Source organism: Centroberyx affinis, unplaced genomic scaffold (genome assembly GCF_046629955.1).
Source record: "Centroberyx affinis isolate AG114_WGS23_722 - 3 ecotype Tasmania unplaced genomic scaffold, CSIRO-AGI_Caff_v1 ptg004731l_1, whole genome shotgun sequence".
Lineage (NCBI taxonomy): Eukaryota > Metazoa > Chordata > Actinopteri > Beryciformes > Berycidae > Centroberyx > Centroberyx affinis.
The window spans coordinates 15,001-41,899 of NW_027282288.1; the positions used below are offsets into that span (position 1 = coordinate 15,001).

Here is a 26,899-nt window from a genome sequence, read left to right on the forward strand (position 1 = left end):
TCGGTTTGAACGCTTTCATACGAGGCGAATGACTTTTAAACGCATCTAACTGACAGAGAGAAAGAAAGAAAGAAAGAAAGAAAGAAAGAAAGAAATGAGAAAGAAAGGCGTTGTTGTTTCAAAGCGGCCGTAGAGCCTCCCACACACACACACACACACACACACACACACACACACACACACACACACACACACACACACACACACACACACACACACCAGCAGCAGCACTCAGAACTGTCGGACATTTCACAAATCTGATGCTGCCTTCAGGTTCCGTGGGAAATATTGAGCTCAGCGACCGAGCTGGAAGACTGGAGACTGGAAGACATTTTGGTTTCATTCTGTCTCTGTTGGAGCTGCTCAGCTGTGGTGTGATAACCAACAGTAACAGTTACAGTGATGTGAGTGTGACTGTGAACTGTTTGGTTCTCTATGTGAATATTTAGAGCTGGGCGATATATCGTACAATATCCATATCGTGATGTGAGACTGGATATCGTCCGGGATATTGGTTATGGTAATATTGTGAAATAACTTAAATGTCACTTCTTCCTGGTCCTAAAGGAGTTACAGTGAAGTGACACAACTTTCTGAACTCAGAGCCGGTTCTGGCTGAGTGAAATGAACAATGACTGGCCCACATTACTATTACTGATTACACATTACTGATTACTAATGGTCATTACGAATTGTGTGTAAATATCTTATAAAAGCATGAATACTCATCCCCAAAACATCGTCACATTATCAATATTGAGGTATTCGGTGTAAAATATTGTGATATTTGATTTTGTCAATACCGCCCAGCCCGATGAATAGTTCTCAGGGGCGTGTCTAGGGGGTGGCACTGGCCACCCCTGAAATCTGATTGGCCACCCCAGGTGCCACCCCAAAATTATGACTGGCTGATGGCCATGTTAGAGGCGGGACCATCAAGCCAGTTCATTTCTTTTTGCTCCTTGAGTTCCAAGAAACACGCCAAGGAGAGCAAAGAGAAGAGCAGATTAGGGATCAATGTGAAAAAAAAACTTTCTGACCAAACAGAACGCAGCACCTGAAGATAAAGCCAAGAAGTCATGTTTGTTAGTAGCTTACATTTTTTTACATGCATACAGTTGACAGTGATGCCTGATAATTCTGGTTGTTTTCAACCTTGGCCTTGTCAGATTTCTGACAATAAAGTCAGAATTGTGAGTTTAAAGTCAGAATTCAGAAGTCTGACCTGGGACCTGCCTTCATCCCAGGTCAGGTCCTAAATGCCGCACTCAGTGCCACCCTGGCTTGAGTCTGTGCCCCACCTCGGCCCCCCCAGTCAAAACGGCCTGGACACGTCACTGATAGTTCTGTGTTTCTGTTTTTATTTTTTGCAGATCACGTGTTAATGTCACCCGCCCAAAGAAACTGAACGAGCAGCAAAGTCCCACTTAAGACCTGGGCGGCAGGAGTTTACGAGGCGCACCTGAACGCAGCATCACTGCTTCCCTCCCCCCGCTGCTGTTACTGAAGTGATCTGAATAAAGGTTAATGAACTGTTGTTAAATGTCTTCGAGACTAAATCTTCTTACAAATCAACTAGCTAATGTTAAAAAATAACGTTTATGACAAAGTCCGTTAAAAACACTGAGTTGTTTTTATATTCTTTCTTTCTGCGCTGACACGGAAGCTGTTTTTTTTTTATGATTTATATTTTATTGAATTGAAGTTTTATAACATACAGATAGACAAATAATGAGGGATATAATAAAAAATATATATTAAAGCAACATAATAATAATAATAATAATAATAATAAAAGAAAAAAACAACTATATAACGCCTTTTTATTTCAGTCAGTACAGTAAAATAAGTCAGGTAGAAAAAACAGTTAAGACAAAAAGTAAAACGAAGTACAGCGATACGACAAGGCAATAAATTAAAAAATAAATAAAGTTGTGTATTGCAAAAACCATAGATATATAAACGTTAGATATATAAACGTTTATATATCTATGGCAAAAACTGCAGCACGCCTTGTTGGAAGCTGTTGTTGATTTTGTCTTATTTGAGCTTATTCCTCGTTCAGTGTTCATCTGTCAGATCAATAAAATACGTGTTGAATAAAGCTTTGTCGCGGAGCTGCTGTGAATAAAGTTTTGGAGCTTTGAAGCGGTCAGCTGCTGCGGCATCACAACAAACATGGCGGCGGGAGGCGGCTGGCAGAGAAGAACCGCAGCACGTCACTGAAAACCGTCAAATATACTTTTTAATCGCGTTTTTTTAAATTTCATAACACACAGCAGCTTCTTGTCTCGCTTTCAAGATGGACCCCGGCTCTTTCCCGGAGGAGGCGTCCGAGAGGAGAGTGTGTGTTGTCGGGTCGGAGCTGGTGGAAAACTACACGGTACGTCCGGGTCGGTTTAGCTAGCTTTAGCCTTTAGCCTAGCTTCGTTTTTATCAAGCTGACAGTGAGGTAAACGTTGGAGAAATGCAGATTAGTAACAACGAATTTCTGAAGCGTGCAGCTGTCAAACGGCTCCGTGTTAGCTGTCGTGTTTTATCGCTTTGTGACCTGATGGGATGAAGCACAAGCTAACTGCTAACTGCTAACGTGTCTCTAACAGTTCAGGTTGATGCTAACCGCGCTAACGTTATCTCTAATCCCTTTAAATAACTGACTTTTATGAATGTTTTATGAATTCACCCCTTAATTCATGCAAAATACCCTCAAAATGAGTTACGGGAGTTCGGCTGTTAATGGACGAAACATCATCGAAACCCCTTAAACACTCCTTACTTTATAATGTAATGAAAAAAATCAGGGAGACAGGAACTTAATTAATAACTCGTTAATAACCCATTAATAAACCAGACACAAAAGGTTAATTACTAGTGTCTCCATGAATAGATTCCTTATAAACCCATGATACTAACACTTACGTTTTAAAGCAGTGTTCATTTTAACGGGTCGTTAGGTAATGAAGAAAATAATTTCAGGGATCAAATTAAGACTTTATATATTATATTATTTGCAGTATTTTCTCGTCAGTCTAGATCAGTGGTTCTCAACGTGTGGTCCGGGGACCCCCAGGGGTCCTTGAGGGGGTTCCAGGGGGTCCCCTGCAAATTGATGAATTGTTAAACATCACCATTATTTAATTAACACAATTAAATAATGTGGAAGAATGACTGTTTTAATCATAGTTTCACTGTTATCTCTCTACCTACAATGGACAAAATCATATCCAACAATACAAATATTCTCAGATTTGGGTACAAGAGACAAAATCTCATTAAATGGGGTCCATGGAACAAATATGTACTAAATTAGACGTCCTTTATATGAAAAAATTTGAGAATCACTGGTCTAGATAAATGACAGCAGTCCAACTCTCACCTTCATTATTGGATGATATTTCATTTTCATGTGACTAAATCCCTCCTGGCTGCTGTCTGTAACGCTGTGACCAATGAGTTTGGGTCAGGCTTTGTTTTTTTTGGTTTTTTTAGATAATTTTCAATTTTTAATTTGATTTCAGTTTTGTTTTAGTTAGTTTCCAGTGTGCCATTTGTTTTAGTTTTGATTTAGTGTCAGTTCTAGTTGTGGTGTTATTTTGGTCGGGAAAGTATGTTTTAAAGGTGTAATGATAGAAGTTCAGGTAATTTCCAAGTGTTTGCAACGGTATTGTGTTAGACAGACAATTGTAAATTCTTTTTAAAATTTATTTACGTCAGCTTTTCAATTAGCGTTCAGTAAAATTAGCCCAAATTAAACCCTGTAACCAGTCCTGAAGCTAGCATGTACTTAGGGCTGGGCGATATGGTTGAAATCAATATCACGATAATCATTATTATTAAGGATAATGTTTGATATCGATATATATCACAATATGGCTTACATATGCAAAATCACGTCAATCAAATGAATGTTCATCCCATTGAACTGAATGGCAATGTTAGGGTGTGATGTCAAACTATACTGCAATTTCCAAAAAATATTCCATAAAAATGTTCATACCTGAATTTGTCAGTTTTTAAATAGAAATTCCTTGTCATCATCAATTTAGACAGCAGAATTGTTTCACAATATCAAAATATCTTCATATCATCACGATATGATTCCACTGAAAGACGATAAACGATAATATTGAATTATCGCCCGGCCCTACGTGCTGCGTGGAGATTTCCGTGAGACGTGATGATGTAAACAACAACAACACAGCAGCAGCTTGTTGTTGTTTTCTCCTCTTTCCTAAAGCTTGTTGTCAGTCGGCCGAGTCATGGCGACTCGATGAAGCGAGCGAGTAAACTTGTAAACTTGTTAAACTTGTTAAACTTGTTAAACTTGTTAAACTTGTTAAACCTGTTAAACTTGTAAACTAGTGAACTTGCTACCTGCCTCTTCACTTGTCATTGTGGGACATGTGACCTTCAGCAGGAGAAAGATCAGTCAAAGTGAGACTGGTAACAGGTGAGACTTCTCTGTAGGAACGTTTATTTTAGCCGTTAGCCTTTATGCACGGTTTGTCCTTAAGGGCTTCCGTAGCCCAGCAGCTTTGCTGTGTGTTTACAAAATGCTTTGTGGTTTCTGTCGCCCTCTAGTGGTCAGAACAAATCGCTTAGTGCAGCTTTAAAGTCTGACCAGATTCATTCTTTTTTTACCCTGCACCTAAACAAATAAAATATCACTTTATTCGGGAAAAAGACAAAAAATGAAAACATTTGCATTATACATTTTTATTTTCTAATTGAACTAGTTTTACAAGTAGACAAGATAGTATGTGTTAAGTTTAATTTTTTTTCACAAAGTCCAGTTTTATTTGTATTTCAGTTGACAACAGTGTTTTTAACACCTAGTTTCAGTTTCCTGTGATAACCTTTCTGCTCAGTCAGGACAGGAAACGATTATCTAACGTTTCAGCTCCGTCTGTTTCCATCAGTAAAGCAGTGAACAGAATATTTAACTGAGCAGCAGCAGCTTGCTGCTGATACAGGAAACAAACGATGATCTGATCGCAGCAAGTGCTGATGTTAACATTAAAATGTTCCCACAATGCAGTGCGAGTCTGAAAACCAGAAGTGAAAGCAGTTACATGTTCTGGTGACTTGGGACTTGACTTGACTTGGTTTCTGGTGACTTGGGACTTGACTCTGACTTGTACTCTGATGACTTGAAAAGGTTTCTAAAGTCTTGACTTGAGATCTTGTGTTTGTGTAAATGACTTAGATTGAAAGTGATGAGATTTGTTCCAGCAGACGACTGAATTTAAATTCTGTTTTCTGAATTTGTATGGAATGATTGAATTTTGATGATTGATACTCTCTTGACTCTTGATTTGTTCTGACTTGACTTGCTGTTCTACATTTAGACTTGGGACTTGAGACTTGAGATTGACTTGGGACTCGAGCAAAGTTGACTCGGTCACACCTCTGGGGGGTTGACCTGAGGCCACTGAGCCACAGCACACCCAGCAACCAGCAACCAGCAACCAGCCATCTTAACAGGTCACTGTAACCAGTTGAAACCAAACCAGGTGACTGACTGACCAGGTGAGAGGAGGCGGAGCCACTGCAGCCGCTCTCACTGCGATGCTGACAACAGAGACAGTGAGGGAAAACCAGTTTGGGTCAGTTTGGGTCTCTCTGCTGTGTTTCAGGTCTACATCATCGAGGTGACGGACGGAGAGCACAGCTGGACCGTGAAGCACCGCTACAGCGACTTCCACGACCTGCATGAGAAGGTGAGAGACCAGGAGCCGGACTCACAGAGCCTCCTGCTGCTGAGAGCCGGTCCTCAAGGTGACATGCTGAGAAAATTCTTAGAATGTCACCTGAATGACATTTTCCAAGAATTTCCCCTTAATAGTAAGATTAAATCCTAGTAAAGATAAAAGCTATTCACAAAGCATCTTAACCCTTAAGAGAGCTCCTAAGGTGAAAACTGCTGAGTGGACAGGAGCTGAGGAGTTTCTTAAAGCTCCACATCATGTAAAGCAGGACTCCCCTCTCCTCTGTGGTGATAAAGGAGTTGGATGGTCTATCTAAACATGGTGAAAGTATCAAAACTAAATCCACACAATCCATATTAGTGCAGCGAGCCTCTAAACGAGCCGTTTGGACTTCCGTAACTTTGTGACGTCACAAAGGTTCGCTCATTATCATTTTTGTAAGAAATAATAGACTAACAAAGTGTTTTTTTCAAAGCGATTGAGCGGTTGTCATAGTTTATTACGGAGAGTTTTCCCTACCTGTAGCCGCCGGGCCGCGGAGTCTCACGTTTCACTCTGGAAACGGTTAGCCGATCGGAACGGAGGGGTCGTTAATATTAATGAGCCTTAAAGACACGGAGACAGAAACGGCCTGTTCTTGGTAAGGCTCAGAGAGATGCTGGAAAATGAACGTGGAGAAATGGATTGAGAGTGTTTTTGGATGCGCTCACGTCTCCCGCTCAACTCAATAACACTTTATCAGCAGAAATGAAAGTGATCATGTTAAGATTCTGTATTTGGCAACAGACAAATGCAACAGTGCAGCAGTGATGATTGAGGTCCATCAGCAGAATAATCAACCAATTACAGCTCTTCACAGCCTCATATCGTGATTCAGTTTATTTCATTCCCACTGGACGTTCACACACACAAACAGCATTCTGGATCTAACAGGTTTGTCGGGTCACTGATGGGACAGACATGATGACATCATGACCATCTACTCTTGTTCATCAGCTCTGTTCATACAGGCTTCCCGATGCGCCAGCAGTTTTACTAATTGGTCGGTGTTGAAGTGCTGATCAACAGACTGATGAAAGTCTTGTTTGAAACATGTTATATTGACTGTCACTGGGCCTCTTGCAAGAATATTTTTGTATTCTCGTTTTAAATTTCTCGTACTTTTTCCGTGAGCTGGACTCTCACTCAGAGTCACCAAGTGCTCGTATCTTCATAAATGACCTGCATAAACATGATGAATGGCACCTGTTCTGAGTGAACGCGCGTTCACGAGAATTGTGAATTAGCACAATTGACGCCTCAATAATGCTATATAAGGTTAGGTGTCCGGTGTAGGGGAAAAATAAGCTTCACCCTTGTGGGTCAAAATGAATGAGCAAAGGTTCAAGAGTCTTCTGTGGATCCTTTATTCAGACAGGCATGGTTCAGTTCAGTGTTCCAGACAAGCAACAAAGAAGTGACAAAGAAAGGAGTGGAGAGGATTCACTTATATAGACCTGAGTAAACAACAACATAAATCTCGGCATAAAGCCAAACCCACGGTTCAGATTTCTTGACTCAAAGCCAAAAACACATGTATGAATAGCATAAACAGTTATTCGCCTATAAGAACACTCAAAATCATTTCATAACCATATATAGCACACGTGCACGCTCACATGCACTGATTACCTCACCATGGTATGTAGAGAAAAAAAGACACTCTACTCTGAGAACAAAGAACAAAAGAACAGAGTGTGTTATTCATATAATAAACACAGTATTCATTTTATTTCTTACACCGGCCCATTTGTCGGGAAGCTTCATTCATGAAAATGAATCTACAGACTGAAGAGACTGAAGTCCTGCTATCAGAGATAAGTCAACGAAAACATATAATACTTATTAGCATCAGAAGTGCGATCAAAGGAGAACGGCAGGCTGATTGTACGTGACTCGTACGACAGGTCTGGACTGGTACGACAGATCTGGACTCGTACGACAGGTCTGGACTGGTACGACAGATCTGGACTCGTACGACAGGTCTGGACTGGTACGACAGATCTGGACTCGTACGACAGGTCAGGACTGGTACGACAGATCTGGACTCGTAGACAGGTCAGGACTCGTACGACAGGTCAGGACTCGTACGACAGGTCAGGACTCGTACGACAGGTCTGGACTCGTACGACAGGTCAGGACTGGTACGACAGATCTGGACTCGTACGACAGGTCAGGACTGGTACGACAGGTCAGGACTGGTACGACAGGTCAGGACTGGTACGACAGGTCAGGACTCGTACGACAGGTCTGAACTCGTACGACAGGTCTGGACTCGTACGACAGGTCTGGACTCGTACGACAGGTCAGGACTCGTACGACAGGTCAGGACTGGTACGACAGGTCAGGACTGGTACGACAGGTCAGGACTGGTACGACAGGTCTGAACTCGTACGACAGGTCTGGACTCGTACGACAGGTCTGGACTCGTACGACAGGTCTGGACTCGTACGACAGGTCAGGACTCGTACGACAGGTCAGGACTCGTACGACAGGTCTGGACTCGTAGACAGGTCAGGACTCGTACGACAGGTCTGGACTCGTACGACAGGTCTGGACTCGTAGACAGGTCAGGACTCGTACGACAGGTCTGGACTCGTACGACAGGTCTGGACTCGTACGACAGGTCTGGACTCGTACGACAGGTCAGGACTCGTACGACAGGTCTGGACTCGTAGACAGGTCAGGACTCGTACGACAGGTCTGGACTCGTACGACAGGTCTGGACTCGTACGACAGGTCTGGACTCGTAGACAGGTCAGGACTCGTACGACAGGTCAGGACTCGTACGACAGGTCTGGACTCGTACGACAGGCCTGGACCACTCGTAAATATTGTTTGTACATAAGAGAAAATTCTAAATATGACACCTGTGTGTCTCCTGTATTAAAGTACTGTGTCTCCTGTATTAAAGTACTGTGTCTCCTGTATTAAAGTACTGTGTCTCCTGTATTAAAGTACTGTGTCTCCTGTATTAAAGTACTGTGTTGTCCTGTGTGTCTCGTCAGCTGGCGGCAGAGAGGAAGGTGGAGCGGCGTCTTCTTCCCCCCAAGAAGCTTCTGGGTAAAAACTCTCGCAGCCTGGTGGAGCGGCGGCAGAAGGAGCTGCAGCTCTACCTGCAGACGCTGCTGCTGCACTTCCCCTGCAGCGCGCCCACGCCCCCCCCACTCGCATGCTTCCTGCACTTCCACCTCTACGTGAGTACTGCAACTGGTACTGCAACTGGTACTGCAACTGGTACTGCAACTGGTAGCACTGCAGCTGGTACTGCAACTGGTACTGCAACTGGTACTGCAACTGGTACTGCAACTGGTAGCACTGCAGCTGGTACTGCAACTGGTACTGCAACTAGTACTGCAGCTGGTACTGCAACTGGTAGCACTGCAGCTGGTACTGCAGCTGGTACTGCAGCTGGTGGTACTGCAGCTGGTAGTACTGCAGCTGGTACTGCAGCTGGTACTGCAGCTGGTGGTACTGCAGCTGGTGGTACTGCAGCTGATGGTACTGCAGCTGGTAGTACTGCAGCTGGTGGTACTGCAGCTGGTAGTACTGCAGCTGGTAGTACTGCAGCTGGTGGTACTGCAGCTGGTAGTACTGCAGCTGATGGTACTTCAGCTGGTATTTACTTATTTGAATTTTATTTGATAGGGACGATGCAATTTAACATAGTTCTAATACAGAGCATGAAACTGATGAGCTGCACAGAGAGTTTATAGCTATTGCTAATTTTCAGCTCTTGTCCCTAGTTGGGTTTTTACAGTGTAATTAAAACATACAGCTTTGCAACTGCTGGTACTCCAATCGTTAGTGCAGCTGGTAGTTCTGCTACTTCAACCTGCTGGTACTTAAACTGCTAGTACTTCAAGGTGCTGAGTGTGTAAGGAGTGGAGTGTGTATGAACGATATAATCAAGAGGGTCAGTCTGACGAGGACAGTCTGGATTTCCTCTGATCTGATTGGCTCTGACAGCGTTCACAGTGGTCATTCTGATTAGATTTATTGTTTTATTGATTAGTAATCTCTGCTGACTGTTATTCCTGGGAGAGTCAATAAGACAAGCTTATCAGTTAAAGGGCAAGTCCACCTTAAAATAGAAAGAAGGATCGGTCAGGACATTTATTTAGCTGACATTTTAGACAAAATCAACAAAGAAAAAATATTTTTTACACACCCAAAGGTATTTGTGTGACAGGTGTGAAGGACAAAAAACAAAAAGGTAGATACTGAGAAAGACAATCAGGTTTGCTTGATGGTCTTATTGACAGAAATGTTGCATTAAAGCATCATGCAAGTGAAGACAGCGGACTGGATTTCTTTGTCAAACGCGCACAAACCTACATTAGATCGGGGAAAATTTGAATGAACAAATTTGCGTACGGACATTCTGTATAACTTGGAGAAAGTCGGCATTACCACAAACTACCAAAGTCACATTTCTTAAACCGCTTCAACCTCCTGGCTGCTGCTGCCAGTAGTGAAAGTCAGTCGGCGTGGTCACATGGCGGCGTGGTCACATGGCGGCGTGGTCACATGACGGCATCGTGACAACAAGCGGTCCAGTGTGGAGCGAAGCCTCGGGCCGCCGGTGTCCACACCCGTTAAAAAAAAGTTTCCCATGTGACGCGACGCGGCGAACCGCTGACCGCTGCAGATCCGAGAGAAAACTGTGGCAAACTGTGGAAATCATGTTTTCCACAGTGTGTTTGTGTGCTGGAGGTGTCTGAGCGCGCTCCTGAGCTTGTCATCGGTTGGTCTGTCCCAGGTGGGCGAGCCAATGGGAACCTCCCTCTGGACCCTGCAGGCGACGCCGCGTTCACATCATGTGGGAATAATCTGGACGACTCGACGGTTAAAAGCGGCGACTCAAAGTGTTCAAAACTGAACTCAACTCTGTAGAAATAAAAATAATATAAAAATGTCATCAATTATTAATTATTATTATTTAATATAACTGAGTCCAAGAACCTGACTGTTATTTCAGTTATGTTTCAGTGAATGTAAATGTTAAACTGACTGTCTCTCTCTCAGGAGATCAACGGCATCACGGCAGCGCTGGCAGAGGAGCTGTTCCATAAAGGTTTGCTTCCTCCCTGACCTTTGACCTTTGACCCCCCCCCATTTGATTGTTAACTCTGTTAATAGTTAATGAGAGAAGACTTGAAGCGGTCTGTCTTCAGTCTGTCTTCTGTCTCCCAGCAGCAAGAACCCTGACTCGATTTCAGACCCTGAAACCAATCCTGAAGCTAATGTGTACTATGTGGAGATTCACTGAGACCAGTGTGAACTGCAGCTGGTAGTACTGCAGCTTGTAGTACTGCAACTGGTACTGCAGCTGGTACTGCAGCTTGTAGTACTGCAGCTGGTACTGACTCTTAAACCTGCAGTGAGCGATTTCAGACCCTGTAACCAATCCTGAAGCTAATGTGTGCTATGTGGAGATTCACTGAGACGTAATGATATAAACCAACATTCAGCTGTGTTCAAGTTCAAGTTTGTTTATTTATACTGCCCTTTATCACAAGCATGTCTCAGAGGACTTTACAGAGAATGAGCCTAGCTAGATCTAACTGAACACAATCAGTGGTGAACAAAAACATACAGGACAAGCATAGCGAAAAACACGGCAAGGTAGACAAGAGCAGATTTAGCAAGACAAACAATCTACCTGTTCTACAGCCGAACCTACCCGGCACCCCAGCCTTAGACCCTGATGCACACAAGGAAAAACTCCCAAGAGAAACCTTAGTAGGAAAACTTGGAAGAAACCTTGGGTGGGCTGAGGCACAGTTTTTAAAACTAGCTTGTCTCCTCCTTCGCTGTTTAAAAGCGCCGCTCTCCCCCTCCCACTCCTGGAAAAAAAAAAATCTTGTAATGGCCGAATCGATGAAGCGAGCGAGTAAACCTGTTAAACTTGTTAAACCAGTAAACTTGCTGCCTGCCTCTTCACTTGTCATTGTGGGACATGTGACCTTCAGCAGGAGAAAGATCAGTCAAAGTGAGACTGGTGACAGGTGAGACTTCTCTGTAGGAACGGTTAGCTTAGCTGTTAGCCTTTATGCACGGTCCATCGCTAGTTTTGTCCTTCACGGGAAACACCAGATGATACATCAGAGAGTGAGGAAGGAAGTCGGCAAACTACCTGGCTAACCGCTCTAGCCGCTTCAGGAAGGTTCAGGATCAATACAACAAGAATACGATGTAATCAATAAAAGTTGTGCAGAATTCTGTTTATTTCTGAGACTCAAATCTTTCCAGCGATGCCATTGGCTGCTAGAATGTAAACAACAATTTAAAAATGTCGTTACAAAGTGACAATAATATAATTTGGATGGAGAGCTTGTGAAACTGTGATGGTCAAGAGTCTCATTAGTGATTACTACAGCAGAATAACATGGAGCTGATATCACCATTCATGTTCCTGACAGCAGAATAACATGGAGCTGATATCACCATTCATGTTCCTGACAGCAGAATAACATGGAGCTGATATCACCATTCATGTTCCTGACAGCAGAATAACATGGAGCTGATATCACCATTCATGTTCCTGACAGCAGAACAACATGGAGCTGATATCACCATTCATGTTCCTGACAGCAGAACAACATGGAGCTGATAGAGCAGTATCTGGTGGTCTGATGATGTTCTCCTGTGTTCAGGTGAGCAGCTCCTGCTGGCTGGAGAAGTCTTTTCTCTGAGTCCTCTGCAGCTGTTCTCCGTCTCCCAGCAGCTCCGCCTCGCCAAACCCACCTGCTGCACCGGAGACGCCAAGACCGACCTGGGACACATCCTGGACTTCACCTGCCGCCTGCGCTACCTCAAGGTCAGGAGGAGGAGGAGGAGGAGGAGGAGCAGTAGTACTAGTAGTAGTAGTGTTTTCCTGGGGAAAACTTCACTCTCCATCATCCAAAAAAACAGTTTATTGCACACTTCAATGTGTGTTATTTGCTTTGTTTTTACATGAAGAATACTTTCTGCTCTGAGCCAAATGTACTGTACTTATTATCTATTTATATTACTAGCTATTGATATTATTATTATTATTAATATTATTATTATTGTTATTATTATTAGCAGTCTTCTTACTGGGTTGTCTGCTGTGTGTTGGTCAGATCTCAGGAACCAGAGGTCCAGTAGGAACCAGTAACATCCAGGAGACCAGCCTCCCCTTTGACCTGTCTGTCTTCAAGTCACTGCTACAAATAGAGGTGACTGTCTGTCTGCCTGCCTGTCTGTCTGCCTGTCTGTCTGCCTGTCTGTCTGTCTGTCTGACCTCAAAATACTAAGTAGTATCCCTCTCTCTCTCTCTGTCTCTCTCTCTCTCTCTCTCTCTCTCTCTTTCTGTCTCTCGGTCTCTCTCTCCCTCTCTCCCTCTCTCTCTCTCTCCCCCTCCCCCCCTCTCTCCCTCTCTCCCCCCCCCCCCCCCCCCTCTCTCTGTCTGTCTGTCTGAACCTGTCTCTCTCTCTTGTTGTTTATGAACAGATCAGCGAGTGCAGTTCTCAGCAGATCCAGGGTCTGCCGTCTCTGAGATCCAGCCTGGCGACTCTCAGCCTCCACCAGTCTACTGACACCATGATGGTACACTTAATATAATACACACTGTAGATGAACAGTAGGTACAGTTCATCTCAGTGTTAGGTTTCGTCTGACAGATACCTGACAGGTTTCCATCCTGATGAACAGTTGTCTTTCAAAATCCATATAGAGCAATTAGCAAGAAAGATGAAACTTTACTTTAGAAACAAGGCATGTCTTACTTTAAAAGCAAAAGAGAAGCTTGTGGTGATGTAACTTCTATAGTGTACACTGATTTTATAGTATATAACTTATATAGTATACACTGTTTTTGTAGTATATAACTTATATAGTATACACTGATTTTGTAGTATATAACTTCTATACTGTACACTGTTTTTGTAGTATATAACTTCTATACTGTACACTGTTTTTGTAGTATATAACTTCTATAGTATACTGTTTTTATAGTATATAGTATAATATCTCTTGACATTTCCTGTTTGTGTACTGCGTTGTGTCCTGTGTCCAGTCCATCCTGGTCCCGGAGGCCAGTGAGTTCTCTCAGTGGGAGGCGGAGGGGGCGGAGCCTGGCTGTCCCGTCACGGCGGTCATCCCGGTGTGGAGGAACCTGACCACGCTGGACATGAGCCACAACCACATCAGCACCATCGACGGCTCGGTGGTGAGACACGCACCCGCCCGTCTCACTGCCAGGACGCTCAGTGTCCATCAACCAGGGTCCGACTGATATCGGCTTTCCCAGATCAGTCCCAGGACTTTAGGACTGAAGCTGCTGCCACACGATCTATCTTTAATATCTTTAAATTTGACTGGTTCATGACAAAAATCCTTGTTTTTCCTCCAGGATTTTGCTCTTGTCCTCTGAAACATTTAGAGCATCATGGGACACTAAAACTCTCAGGTTAAGGTTTCAGGTTAAGGTCTTCTTCCCATAGATAACCAGTGTAGTATTGATCAGTTCCTCTTCGATAGGTAATCAGTCAAACTGCATCAGATCAATTAAACGTATTAAAATACGATACGATATCAGTTTACCTGACATCCGTCTCTCTCTCTCTCTCTCTCTCTCTCTCTCTCTCTCTGCAGAGACTGATTCCTCAGGTGGAGTTTCTGGATCTGAGCCACAACCAGCTGTCGTCTGTGGAAAACCTGCAGGTGCGTCCCACTGGAATCGCTCTGTTGGCGGAGGAAATGAAGATAAAGTAACTTATATTTATTATTATCACAGCAGTAGCTGTAGTCCTGATGTGTTTGTCCTGTGTGTTTGTCCTGCAGTACCTGTACAACCTGGTCCATGTGGATCTGTCCTATAACAGCCTGCGGCTCCTGGAAGCCGCTCACACCCGGCTGGGAAACATCAAAACCCTCAGCCTGGCCGGCAACCAGCTGGAGCGGCTCGGCGGCCTCGCCAAGCTCTACTCCCTGGTCAACCTGGACCTCAGCTCCAACCAGCTGGACCAGGTAAACGCACCCCAGCTGGGTCAGGGTACTAGGTCGGGGCGTGGCGGTACGTGTATTCGTCCCGAACAGCGCGGTACGGACGTCGCGGTTCGGTGCGTGCAGTCGTACGGAGAAAACGGGTTTGCGTGAAGATCGATGAACGTAATGCGGAACCGACTTTCACAAGCGCGAGTTCCACCCGGAAACCTTAAGCTGTAAACCGACAACAGTTAGCAACATGCCATGCTAAGCTTAGCTCAAGCTACTACTGAGTCAGTCACACTGTGGCGAGTGCACATGAGACACAGGAGCTAGAAGACCCGCCTGCTTCTTTCAAATCAGCTGTGTGGGAAAATTTGGGGTTCCCAGTGAACTACGACAGCAATGGAGAGCGAGCGGAGGGTCGGACGAGGACGGCTTCAAGTATTTATTAAAAGTGGTGGAACAAACTGTAACTTGCACTACTGTCTGTTCAAAATAAATGAAAAGAAACCTAGCCTTCTGCATTTGGGGTTTTTTGTTGCTTTTTTCCCGTTGTACCGAACTCGTACCGAACCGTGACTTCTGTGTACCGTTACACCCCAAGTACCAGGTACTGGTTACTTTGAAAAACCTTTTAAAAGACTTAACTGTGACTGTCTAAATTGTTAGTTCTTTTACTCCTAATCCAAATTGTATTGCACTTGATTTTAATTTGTGTTTGATATGATTTAGATTTGTTTCCATGTTGTATGTTTAATTGCTGCTGTCTTGACCCGGTCTTTTAAATCTCACTGAGACTTTACCTGGTTAAATAACAAAAGTTACTCTCTGGTTGACCTGGACCTCACTGTCACTGTTTCAGCAGCCAAGCAGATGTTTAGAATAGAAAAGGACAAGACTAGACTGACTGACCAGAGACTTGTGCTGGTGTTTAGTCACTAGACTCTAGACACTCCCAGCTGCTTAAAGGACAGTTCCAGTGTGATTATACTTTGCGCTCATTTTTTATTTTATTTTTTACATTTTCCATCACTTTAATGTTAATTCTGACAGTTTCTACATGCCGCACCACCATTAAAGATATTTTTAAAATCAGGCTCATTCACTCCCATTCAATTCCAAACAGCAGAGAAAACAACTGGGGACTCTGATTCTAGATTTTACACAATTCCAGTTTTAAATTTACCACCATCTTCTTTACTGGGAGGAACTTGTAATATTTCGACAGTGTTTGTTTCGGAACGATCAAATATCTGACGAAAGCCGGAAAACCATCTGCAGTGATGGAAAACAGGAAGGGAACGCAGGAAATTAGTAGAAACTCCAGTAGGATGCAGCAACATTTTTATCAGTGCTTGATTATGCAGATGTGATCTATATGCACACTGGGGCCCTGACACTCAAACCCCTTGATGCTGTTTACCACACTGCTCTTACATTTATAACCGATCAGAACACATCATTGTATTCTCTATGAGAAAGTAGGATGGCCATCTCTTACCACTGGAAGAGAACAACACTGCCTTCTGTTTATTTACAAAGCCTTACATGGCAACCTACCACTGTATTTGTCTTCACTTTTAAGTTTCAGTGCTACAGGATTTCAGACACGTTCACAGGCTGACATTAGACTGGACATTCCACGTATGAACACAGAGTCAGGAAAGACCGCTTTCACCTTTTACGCTCCGAACAGATGGAACAGGCTTCAGGACTCACTCAGATCGGACCGACTTGTCTCCATAGAGACGTTTAGGGTGCTGCTGGATGATGCATTATATAGGGATTGCTCTTGTTTCTCTTAGTTTTCTTATTTTATCTGCATGTGGATTGTCTGGAATTAACTTGTCGTGAATTTTGTTTGTTTTGTTTTCTTCTTGTTGTGTACACAGGTCTCTCTTGAAAACGAGATCTCGATCTCAATGGGACTTACCTGTTTAAATAGAGGAATTGAATTGAATGTTTGTGTGTTTCCAGTTGGAGGAGATCAGGAACATCGGCTCTCTTCCCTGCCTGGAGAAGCTCAGTCTGTCCAACAACCCCATGTGCATCATCCCAGACTACAGAACCAAAGTCCTGGCCCAGTTCTGGGACCGGGCAGCAGAGGTACGCAGCAAGAAGCTTCATCAGTGTTCACATCAGAGTTACCAAGTGCTTTATATACAGTGAAACTACACTTAAATACAAGTCGGTAAGATAAACACACATGAATTAAAGACAGAGTTACAGAGGAATAAAACAAATACAACATACATACAATAGAATAGGTGAAAACAAACCTACAAAATAAACCTACAATATTTAAAACCTGATAAACCCCTGCACTACTGAAAAATGTTTTTTAGGCTGCTGGAAAGTGCAGGAAAAACCATTGGTGCAAAGTATTGATTATTGCTGCATATAAATAGTTTAGGAGTGTTTTTCTATGTATATCACCGTTCATTTTTCTGCCCCACGATGCGTATTGTCACATTTGTTTATTGCGATAAATTGAATTTTCGATATACCGTCCCATTCCTAATCACCAGGTCTACTGAAGGCCTCGTACACGGGACGTTTCCTCCTGACTGGGATGAACCTGGATCAGCGTCCCATAATATCCCCAGCTCATTTGTATGTTAAAGGGTTATTATCATTATTCCCTTTCCTCCTGCTTGTGCCAGGTGTGCCTGGACGGTAGAGCGACCACAGAGAAGGAGCTGGACACGGTGGAAGTGCTGAAAGCCATTCAGAAAGCCAAAGAAGTCAAAGACAGGATGAGCAGCAGCGAGAAGAAGGTACACACTGTCCCACTGTGTTACTTCAGAGATAATACACATTATTACAGCTGGGAGAACAGTGTTTATACAGTGCTGTGAAAAGGTTTGTACTCCCCTGCAGTTTTTGCACAATTTGTTAGGCTACAAAATTATTTAAAAATGAAATTATTTGATTTTTATGCCTCCACACCGGCATGTCCGTCTGTCTGTCCGTCCCATTCTCCTGAACGCGATATCTCAGGAACGCCTTGAGGGCATTTCTTCAAATTTGGCACAAACGTCCACTTGGACTCAAGGATGAACTGATTAGAATTTGGTGGTCAAAGGTCAAGGTCACTGTGACCTCATAAAAGACGTTTTTGGCCATAACTCAAGAATTCATGCCCTAATTATGACCAAATTTCACACAAATGTCTAATAGGATAAAATAATGAAGTGATGACATTTTATATCAAAAAGTTCAAAGGTCAACTTCGCTGTGACATCATAATGTGGAAGTGCTACAGACACCAAAATCCTTTAAGTTGACCTAATAATCACATTAATTATATATGTTCAATAAATAAAGACTGTCCTCACAATGATAAAACAAAGTTTATTGGCGGAGGCGTACAACCGCGAGGCGGTTATTTCTAGTTTTTAAGAGACCTATACAATGTTTTCTATTACACCAAAGTAATATGAAAATTCTATATATTTTTATGAAGTTATAAAATTAAAATGAAAAATGTGTGCAAAAGTAAGTAAACCCCTTGTTTCATTAGAGCGAAACATGAAGACCTGGAGCCCAATGCAGGCCATAAGTAAACCTCACATTCCACACTATAGTCAAGTTTTCTGAGATTGAATCCATCCCACACCCTGAAACCCACTGACCTTCCATTCAAACCTGTTATCAGCTTTTGTTGGCTAAAAAGGCAGAATTACTACAATTCTGAAACAATGTTTAAAACCTACAACCTTAACATGACATCTGAGCAGCAGAAGATATGACATTTTATTTATGTACATACATTGTCCAGCAGACTAACGAAAATGACCGTTTACGCTCACAAAACTTGTTTTTACTGAATGTAAAAAAGGCTCGTACAGAGTTTGGTAAAAAGGCGTTTCAGTTCTCAGCCCATATGGCGTGGCATGAGCTCCAGAAGGACCTGAAATTACAGGATTTACAATTACAATTTAAAACAATGGTTAAAGGTAGGGAGGATGGTGAAACTTGTAATTGTTTTTCCTCATAGTTTAAATTGCTTTTATATGAAACATTGAATGTTTGTTGACCATGTATAATTCTGTAATGTGATGAGATGTTTGTTGTGGTGTCTGTAACTTTGTGCTGCTTTTCTTGGCCAGGTCCCTCTTGAAAAAGAGATTCTTAATCTCAATGAGGCTAACCTGGATAAATAAAGGTTAAATACATAAAAAAAAATGAAATGTTGATCAAATATTTGTCAGTAACACAATTGGCTCAAGGGGTGTACTAACTTTTGCACACCATATAATTTATTTGGATTTTATAACTTCATAAAAATATATAGAATTTTCTTATTACTTTGGTGTAATAGAAAACATTGTACAGGTCTCAGACAAAAAAATTCAAATAATTTCATTTTAAAATCATTTTGTAGCTGAACAAATTCTGCAAAAATTCAAGGGGTGTACAAACTTTTTCACAGCACTACATTAAAAGGGGAAAATGGTTAGGGCTTTTATATAATTATTGATTTGCATTCCCAATATACGTCACATGTAATCTATTTGTATACTTACTGAACAGTATCGTTGTGTCGGGTGAAAACCTTGTAACATCAGTTTTGGGGATTTATCAGCGCTTCCTGCAAACTGGAGCTATGAAAGTCAGTAACTGATGAAATTTTGAACACAATCAATCACCATGATGGCAAAAACTAGGACAATAAGGCCCAGGTTGAAAATAATCAGAATTATCCTTTAACTTCAATTGAAGGATAAGATGTTCCTGATGATAAGACGTTTCTAGAACCCCTGGACTGATGAGACGCTTGGTGGAAACTGCATGGCTGACAACAAGGCTGCTTTTCTTAGTTCCTGAAAAGTTGACGTTTTGGAGATACAAGGTTTTCACCAGAAAGCAGCGAATATGACATTATAATGTTAAAGAAAGAAAGAAAACACAAGTCAACTCCTGTTGTGTGATGACTGGATTTCTAGCACCTTTACCCTCTTGTTAGCAGTTTATCAAACATTGAACTCAAGCTTTAATGAAAGTTGTAATATCTCTTTATCAGATATTGAGCTCTATAAACCTAGCTTCATAATTAATTAACCCTGATCAAAAACAACTCTTAAACCTGCTTTAGCTGATTTATAATCCTGACCTGATTTTAGACCAATCAGAGATCACCACAGAGCGAAATCCACCAGTCAGATCTGACTGATAGCGATGCTGTGATTCAGTATCGTACTAACAGACCTCCAGACTCTCAAAGACTCCTACTGATCAGCTATCATTAAAACACACTCCGTCATCGTTGTGCCAGTGTTTATCTGCACTGCTACAGTATAAGGCTCTGGAAACCAGTATAAGGCTCTAGAAACCAATATAAATCTCTAGAACCCAGTATAAGGCTCTGGAAACTGGTGTAAGTCTCTAGAACCCAGTATAAGGCTCTGGAAACCGGTATAAGTCTCTAGAACCCAGTATAAGGCTCTAGAACCCAGTATACGGCTCTAGAAACCAGTATAAGGCTCTAGAAACCAGTATACGGCTCTAGAAACCAGTATAAGGCTCTAGAAACCAGTATACGGCTCTAGAAACCAGTATAAGGCTCTAGCGTACTGGTTGTCGACGTGTGTTCCTGCAGATCAGAGGTTCCCACACTTTTGCATGTCAAGAACCCAGTTAGATCCACATCAGGATCACAGTTCGGTCAGACTGTCCAGAAGAACTCCATCTGTTTGTTGTTGGATATATTTAATATTGAACTGTGTAACTGTTCATATTGTAGGTGGGGAGGTGACAGTGAAACAATAGTGAGTGACATAATAGTGCAATGAAACTGCTTCTCATTTTGTTGAGTTACCTGGACCCGCTTTGAGAATCACTACTGTAGATTGTAAAACAGATATTTCTGGTACTGAATACTGATTGGTTGAGCCATGCTGGAAGGTGTTTTAAAATACCCAATAAACGCACATCTGTGACCATGTAACGGTTAATTTGAATATTAATTAAACTGTGCCTGGTGTGAGCCTAACAGGGCCTCTTAGCTGGTCTGAAATCAGCACAAAGGACGGTCTTTCATGGCTCACTGATTAAATGTCAGAGTTCCTGTGTGGTTCCTGGAGGTGTCGGGCTGCTCATCCCTCTCTGCCCACTGCTGCCTTCATCTTCTGATTTTCAGTGGAAAGGAGGCGCTGTCACATGTTCCTGACAGCGCTGAGAGCTTAGCGTGGGTCTAGAAGTTCAAATTATTATTATTTTTTGTTATTAAAGTTTTTATTTATTTAAATATACACAAACAGACAGTATTATTACCTTTAGTTATAAAACATCCAAAGGTCCATGGTAAATGCACATATTTAGAACAACCAAAATAAACATTTAGCAATTATAGCAATACAACCAGATCATCACCGTGTCCCAGCAATGCTATGAGCGAAAAAGCGGTCCCATGACTTCTTAAAGTTCTCACCTTCATCATTGACTCTAGCTAACGTGTTCATATGATACTATTTCTAACATAGATTCTATCCATTTTTTAAGATCTGTAGAGGATATACTTTTCTATAATCTGAGGATCATTCGGGCAGCCGTGACAACTCCTACATTTATCACTGCAAAGTCATATTTTGATATATGGGCAATTCTGTTTGGTCCCCCAGTAGGCATAGTCTTGGTGACACAGGTACTGTGTACTTTTTTTAGTACTTTTTCCCAAAATGGGTAAACAAGTTTACACAAATTGCATGTAAAAATGTTTCTGTCTGACATTTCCAACATAAATTATTGGTCAGCAAGCCCATCCTGTGGAGCTTAGAAGGAGTAAAATAATACCTATTTATTAACTTAGAAGTTCAAATTATTCACATTTTTAGCAAAACAGAACTTCCCACAAGCATCTCTTCACCACTGCTAGCTAAAGCAGAGGGAGATGGGGTTGTATGGGTTCCATTTAGAAGTAGATACATTGAATTGGCTCTGATCAATTGACCAAATCAGTCAAAGTTTTTCCAAGAGTTCTAGATGGCATGCTATCTAGTGCACTAGGTAGGACAGTGGTGTTCAGCCCTGGTCCATGGTCCAACAGTGAAATGAGCTGCTGTAGTGGCTGGTTGGAGTGAAAACCTGCAGACATGGACTGAGTGGAGACCACCGAGTTACTCAAGTCAACTTTAAACACTTTCATAACACAAAACTACTGTGTACCAAAGTGCGTTACTAACTGGGAAGGTGGCAGAGCATTGAGCACCAACAGCAAAGTTAAAGGAATAGTTCACCCAAAAATAAAAATTCAGTCATTATCTACTCACCCCCATACCGATGGAAAGTCAGGTGAAGTTTCTTAGTCCACAAAACAGTCCTGGAGCTTCAACTGTTCAACTGATCAACTGTTTTGATCATAGTTTCACTGTTGTCTCTCTACCTACAATACAGATAGTCATGGAATTCTGGACAAAATCATATCTAACAATAAAAGATATCAGATTTGGGTCCGAGAGACAAAATCTCATCAAATGGGGGGCCGTGGCCCTAATGTGGACTAAATCAGGGGTCCTTGATATGAAAAAGGTTGAGAATCACTGATCTACTGCACTCTGTAGGAGACTCCTCTCTCTGAAAGCTTCCTCCTCTCTGTCCTCTCGTTGTCAGATCAGTGAGGAGACCAGACTGTCTGCTGCTGCACCTCCTCCCCTCTCCTCCTCCTCCTGCTCCTCTGCTGTCGCTCCTCCTGCTGTCACCTCCTCCTCCTCCTCCTCCTCCTCCTCCTGCTCCTCCTCTTCCTGCCCGGCCCAGCAGGCTGCCTGCCCCAGCCAAGGTAATCATGTATGTATCAGGCTGTGGAGGGTTTGGGTGGGGGAAGGGGGCTTTAAAGAGGAACTAAAACCCAAACCCAAATCTGTGTAAAGCCTGACATCTAATGGTAAAAAGCATGCTACTGAAACTGCCATCTGCTATTGGCTGATCTTGGGATGGGACAATCTGCTGATCTCACATTACGACTCGATACGCAATATGTGGTTCAGGATCAATCCAACCAGGATACGATGTGATCAATAAAAGTTCCCACTGAGCAATTTTACGTTGATTAGACGTTTAAAACACGTCTAAATGGCCATAGCCGTCTAGGCTAAATTAAGTTTAAATGGGGTTGAAAAGTGAAAGTTTATTAGATGTCTATACATAGACAATATTATCCTGGACTATATGAGAGCTACGCATAGACGCAATGTTGAAATTACTTCTTGTCCTCAGATAATTATCTTGTAGGCTAGTCTACAGGACTTCTCTGGTGCATATTTTTGGTATTTACAGATGTTTATTCATTGTAATAATGTATTTACTGCTTGGTCTAAAATAGGTCTATACATAGCCGTAATGGTCCTGGGCGATATGAGAGCTAAAGCATAGACAAGACGTTGAAATCACGTCTTTTGCTCAGTGGGTTCAGTGACAACAAAGTCTGACTGTGCAGAATTCTGTTTATTTCTGAGACTCAAATCTTTCCAGCGATGCCATTGGCTGCTAGAATGTAAACAACAATTTAAAAATGTCGTTACAAAGTGACAATAATATAATTTGGATGGAGAGCTTGTGAAACTGTGATGGTCAAGAGTCTCATTAGTGATTACTACAGCAGAATAACATGGAGCTGATATCACCATTCATGTTCCTGACAGCAGAATAACATGGAGCTGATATCACCATTCATGTTCCTGACAGCAGAATAACATGGAGCTGATATCACCATTCATGTTCCTGACACAACATACAGACTGACATGTGTTGTATTGAGATATAATGAATTTCCATGTATCGTCCCATCTCTACTTTTTACCAGTAGATGTCAGGCTTAACACAGATTTGAGTTTGGGGTTAGTCACTCTTTAAAGATTAACTAAATGATGTCATCACCTGTTGTACTCTATGGAAGGTGACATCACTTGGTACGAAGACCAGCCAAGAGCAGATGGCCAGTTCGGTACCCTACTTTTCACCACTAGGCGTCAGGCTTCACCACAGATTTGGGTTTGGGGTTTAGTTCCTCTTTAAGTCTGGTGGTATTCTCACAGATTCCCATTCTGAACTATCTGTAGCTGCGGTTACATGAGACATTTTTTTTCTTTCTGAATGAAATCATTCCGAAGGAAGATCGCCACGCAAGTGTTTACATGAGCGCTAAATATAACAATCGCATTGAGATGTGTGTTTACCTGCTCCACAGTATGGGATCAGAATAAAAGTTTCTGACATGCGCAAAACACCGACTCAGCACTAACACGGGCTTATGTTTTTGAAAGATGGAGCTGCGTCGGTTATTTCTTTACTGCTGTTCTCTCTGATGAAGCAACAGATTTATCAAAGCATACGACTCCATAAGTGTCAGAAAAAGACGTTTTGTTTTGTTTTGCCCCCGCAGTGATCGGCTCCATTTGTAATTTTCACCTGTAAACCGAAACCGGCCCGGAGAGGCGGAGTCAGGACTGAGCGCCCCGGGCACTGAGCACATCCATTCAAATCCTCCCAGACAAAAACGTTATTGACGTTACTTACGTTAAATGAGCGAGCGTGTGCAGAAAGAGGAGAGATAAAGAAAGTGATCTGATGAGTGTTTACATGACAAAATTTTATCCATCGACCGGGTTATGAAAGAGTTAAACAGCCTCTGAAACGGAATGAAATTTCATTCGGATCGGGCAGTTTGTTCTGATTGAGGAGTTTATATGAGGCGTTTTCATTCTGACTGGCTGCTGTTCTGATTTAAAGGCTCCATGTAAACACAGCTTGTGATGCCAAAGTCTTTCCCAGAGTTACTGAAGTGTTGCCTGGTGGGTTTGATTCTCTGGATGCGATGAGGATCTGATATGGTTTTTCCACTGCAGCAGCACTATTGGACCCGTGCTTGGCCTGGTCTGGTTCGGTCTGGATCGGTACATGTTGGGACTAAGGCGGTGGCCGCAGACAGAAAACAGACAGAAGATAGATGTGTGTGTGTTGGTTTGTTGTGAGCGGCAACATGGCGGCGAGGCAGAAGAACAGAAGAAGAAACAGACTCTACAGCAGAAATTCAAGAAACCAGGATTCAGGAATTCATTCTGGAAACCTCCAGTCATCCAACGCTCCACCAGGCTTTCTCTGTTTCATCTTTGTTTCGGTCGGACGGGTTTTATTTTTTCCAAAACAAACGTAGGAACGCCTCTGATTGGCTGAACGGACGCTGACGAATCCGTCCGTCCAGAAAAAGTTCAGCTGGTTGAACTTTCTGTCCGTCAAAACAGACGGAAATCTGACAGACAGAGCGTCATCAGTCTGTCTGACAACAGACAGACAACAGACAGCTGTCAGTGGAGATGAACTGAAGTGAACACAGACAGACAGACAGACAGACAGACAGACAACAGACAGACAGACGGGCAGCAGAATTGAGATTGTTCTTTCTCATCAGCCCATAATGTGATGCTCTTGTAATTCTTCTGTTTCCCGTTGTTTGCTTATGTTTCGTCTTTTTCTAAACTTTCTTTGACTTTTCGTTCTGTTTGTTTCCACCAGCTGGGGATTTAAACATTTCCATGTCATACTTTTTTAGAACTTTAAAATTGTTAAAAGAAAAGTGAAAACGACTTCCTGCCAGCAGCCTGTGGAAGTGTCTGCTGTCAGATACACCTTTACTGTACTCTAATCCTGTGCCGTGACGGGACGGCCCACCGCTGCAGTGGAAAACCCTTGTGCTGTAGCTCCTGTAGAGACCAACTGGCTTTATTTATTTCCAGACACTTTGCTCTGCCTCCAGCTGGACAGGAACGTTTTTTTGTTTAACAGCAGCAGTTGCTACCGGACATTTTCACTAACTGACCAACCAAGTAGATGCTCAGAATAGAGTAGGACACGATAGACATTTGGTTACCTGTAGAGACGGCGACTAACATTCACCAGTATTTGGCTTGTGGTCATTTCTCACCCCACTCTCTAGCTAACACTATTATCATTATTATTATTATTAAACCTTTATCTAGACAGGTAATCTCATTGAGACACGGGGTCTCATTCACGAGAGAGACCTGGTCGGGCAACAGCAGCAGTACACTAACTCTGATCAATAACTCTGATCACATGAGCTGATAACCTGCTGACCTGCACTGAATCCACAATACTAGCTAACAGAGGTGGGGACTCGAGTCACGTGACTTGGACTTCACAGTCACAATTTGAATTGCTTGAGACTTGACTTGCTGCATGAAGAGAAGACTTGGGACTTGACTTGACTTGGGTTCTGCTGACTTGGGACTTGACTCTGACTTGTACTCTGATGACTTGAAAAGGTTTCTAAAGTCTTGACTTGAGATCTTGTGTTTGTGTAAATGACTTAGATTGAAAGTGATGAGATTTGTTCCAGCAGACGACTGAATTTAAATTCTGTTTTCTGAATTTGTATGGAATGATTGAATTTATTGAAGTTGAAACTGATTATAGAAATCAAACTCATGATGCTCTTACCAAGTTTTTATCCTATTAAAACCATATTGCATTGAAAAGTCCTAGATATTTAGTTGTGCCTCAAGACTTGAGACTGACTTGGGACTCGAGTAAAGTTGACTTGGTCCCACCTCTGCTAGCTGATAATCCTCCTGGTCCCAGTTGGCTGAGATGAGTGTAGCCTGCACCTGTTGTAGTGACACTTTTACTGCTAACACTTTACAATAAGAGTACATTAATGTTAGTTAATGCTTATTAAGCATTAACTAACCCTTAATTAACAGTTAACTAATGTGTAATTTACTAATGGTGTTCATGTTAACTAAGGTATTAATTTATACATTATTTAATAGTTTATAAAGATGACTATTAAATAATGTATAAATTAATACCTTAGTTAACATGAACACCATTAGTAAATGATTACCAGACACATTAGTTAACTGTTAATTAGTTACTTAATGTACTCTTATTGTAAAGTGTTACCCTTTTATTTAATTTCATTAAGTGATGTTTTTGGATATGAAAGTAATGCAATAAATGTGAAACTTGAATGTATTTAAATACTTTCTGATGTCTTCTCTGCCAGTGGACCGGGGTTAAACCGATACACAGGGCCGATATCGGCTTTTTATCAAAAATGATCTGGTCCAGTCGGCATCGTCCGCCTCGGATGTGATGGACATGATGCAGTTTGATAGATTACAAATTTATTGAAGAATTGAGTAACCATGAATATGTTTTTATTGTTTATAATT

The 26,899-nt window shown here is 42.2% G+C and overlaps 1 protein-coding gene across 5 annotated transcripts in view; it reads left to right on the plus strand.

The window, feature by feature from the left end:
* Positions 1–2,187: 2,187 nt before the first annotated feature.
* nisch (nischarin) overlaps positions 2,188–26,899 on the plus strand; it is a 41,774-nt gene continuing 17,062 nt past the window's right edge. For 3 of the 5 annotated variants that reach the window (XM_071544882.1, XM_071544883.1, XM_071544885.1), the window contains exons 1-13: positions 2,188–2,383; positions 5,637–5,720; positions 8,756–8,944; positions 10,776–10,824; positions 12,407–12,570; positions 12,860–12,955; positions 13,230–13,325; positions 13,795–13,947; positions 14,373–14,441; positions 14,562–14,747; positions 16,686–16,814; positions 17,372–17,485; positions 22,320–22,485. In XM_071544882.1, coding sequence (XP_071400983.1) covers positions 2,303–2,383; positions 5,637–5,720; positions 8,756–8,944; positions 10,776–10,824; positions 12,407–12,570; positions 12,860–12,955; positions 13,230–13,325; positions 13,795–13,947; positions 14,373–14,441; positions 14,562–14,747; positions 16,686–16,814; positions 17,372–17,485; positions 22,320–22,485 — 1,576 coding nt within the window. In that variant the 5' untranslated portion in view covers positions 2,188–2,302. Of the gene's footprint in view, positions 2,384–5,636; positions 5,721–8,755; positions 8,945–10,775; positions 10,825–12,406; positions 12,571–12,859; positions 12,956–13,229; positions 13,326–13,794; positions 13,948–14,372; positions 14,442–14,561; positions 14,748–16,685; positions 16,815–17,371; positions 17,486–22,319; positions 22,494–26,899 lie in introns of all 5 variants that reach the window. The other 2 variants (XM_071544886.1, XM_071544884.1) reach the window with 2 other exon arrangements.